Source organism: Echinops telfairi, unplaced genomic scaffold, assembly GCF_000313985.2.
Source record: "Echinops telfairi isolate 266 unplaced genomic scaffold, ASM31398v2 ScPeMD7_7469;HRSCAF=8507_1, whole genome shotgun sequence".
Taxonomy (NCBI): domain Eukaryota; kingdom Metazoa; phylum Chordata; class Mammalia; order Afrosoricida; family Tenrecidae; genus Echinops; species Echinops telfairi.
Window position 1 is genome coordinate 138526554 of NW_022111373.1, and position 1561 is coordinate 138528114.

Consider the following 1561-nt stretch of genomic DNA (forward strand, 5'->3'; position numbering starts at 1 on the left):
CACACACACACACACACACACACACACACACACACACACACTAAAGTTCAGCAATTACAATGAAAACACACTTGAAATTAAAACCCCTGGAGAGTTTTCTTCAGCCACCCACTCACGGCTTCGGGTCTGGGTGCCGTCACTCAGACAGCGGTGGCGGCGCTCGGAGACGAACACAGACCACTGACCTCGGAATAAGCCAGCGTGATGTGCTCGTAAATGCCCTGGTGGTGGTGAATGGCGTCCTCCAGGTCCTGCAGCTCGGAGGGCAGGTCCACCTCGCCGCAGGCTTTGCACCAGGAATCCACGTTGCTCATATACTTGAAATTACAAAAAGAAAAAAGGATTTCATCAAGGGCAATGCGGTGGGGAGAGTTTTCTTTTAACAGCTCTGCAAAGCAAGGGCGCTGAGAAGGGTGCTAAGACGGTGCGGTGGATAGGTGCAGGCAGGTTGCTTCTACTGCAGAAGGAAGCCCTGCCTGGTCCTGCGCCATCCTCAGTGCAGGCCCTGTGTCCAGTCAGCTCGCCCAGGGTCCTCCTCTTTCTCACGGACTGTCCAAGCCTGTGACATGTGGCATGTGCCAAAGAGGGAAGGGGCTGACATCTTGCAGCTTGCTTACACGTGAAACCACATTCATTAGTTCCCTGAAAGAGATCCCCGACCAAATTAACACACCAGTGTGTGCCTGGGCAGAAGGGGTGAACTGTCCGGAAGTTAAAATGGAGAAACAGTTCACTCAGCGGCTCGTTTATTCCGCCCTCAAGTACCAGGAGAGAGCCACAGGAACAGCACCGCATGCTGACCACCTCCGGACACTACTGTGCAGTCAGCGCGGCCCCCACAGATCCGCTGCTAGCAGGCCTGCACACGACATCCTTTCTTCCAGGATCTAAAAGCACAGCCCGAGGGCAAGACTGGGGAAAAGATGTATCTCTAGTTCCTAAGTGTGAAAAGCTTTGCTGTCAGGTGCATTGAGTCCTTTCAACTCACAGGGACCCAAGCACAAGAGGACACGGCCCGGCCCGGTCCTGCTCCGCCCTCACCACCGTCCTCCTGTTTGAGCTCATGGCCGTGGCCACTGTGCCCGTCCATCTGGGGGGCGGGAGGGGTGGGGGGTGGGCTTCCTCTGCCGCTGTCCCTCCACTCCACCAAACACCATGTCCTTCTCCAGCGACTGGTCCCTCCTGACAACGTGTCCAGAGCAGGGAAGATGAAGTCTTGCCCTCCTTGCCGCGAAGGAGCACGTTGGCGTACTTCTTCCAAGGTAGATTTGTTTGTTCTCTTGGCAGGCAGGGTACTGGTAATAGTATTCGCCAACACCACAATCAAATGCATCGACTCTTCTCCAGTCTCCCTTACTCAATGCCCAACATGCATATGATTGAAAATGCCACAGCTCTGAAGCAGCTTGGGGGCTGGCCATCAGCATTCTTTTTTATTTATTTATTTGTTTGTTTGTTTATTTTTAACATTTTTTTAGGGGCTCATACAACTGTTATCCCAATCCATACTCACATCAATTGTGTAAAGCGCATTTGTACATCATTTCTCAAAACATTTTCT

General features: G+C 52.6%; 1 protein-coding gene across 2 annotated transcripts in view; it reads right to left on the reverse strand.

Annotated features, from left to right (window-relative positions):
- Positions 1-1561, reverse strand: part of LOC101655181 (triple functional domain protein) — a 146959-nt gene that overhangs the window by 129792 nt on the left and 15606 nt on the right. For both annotated transcript variants that reach the window (XM_045285010.1, XM_045285011.1), the window contains exon 5: positions 186-317. In XM_045285010.1, coding sequence (XP_045140945.1) covers positions 186-317 — 132 coding nt within the window. The remainder of the gene's footprint in view (positions 1-185; positions 318-1561) is intronic.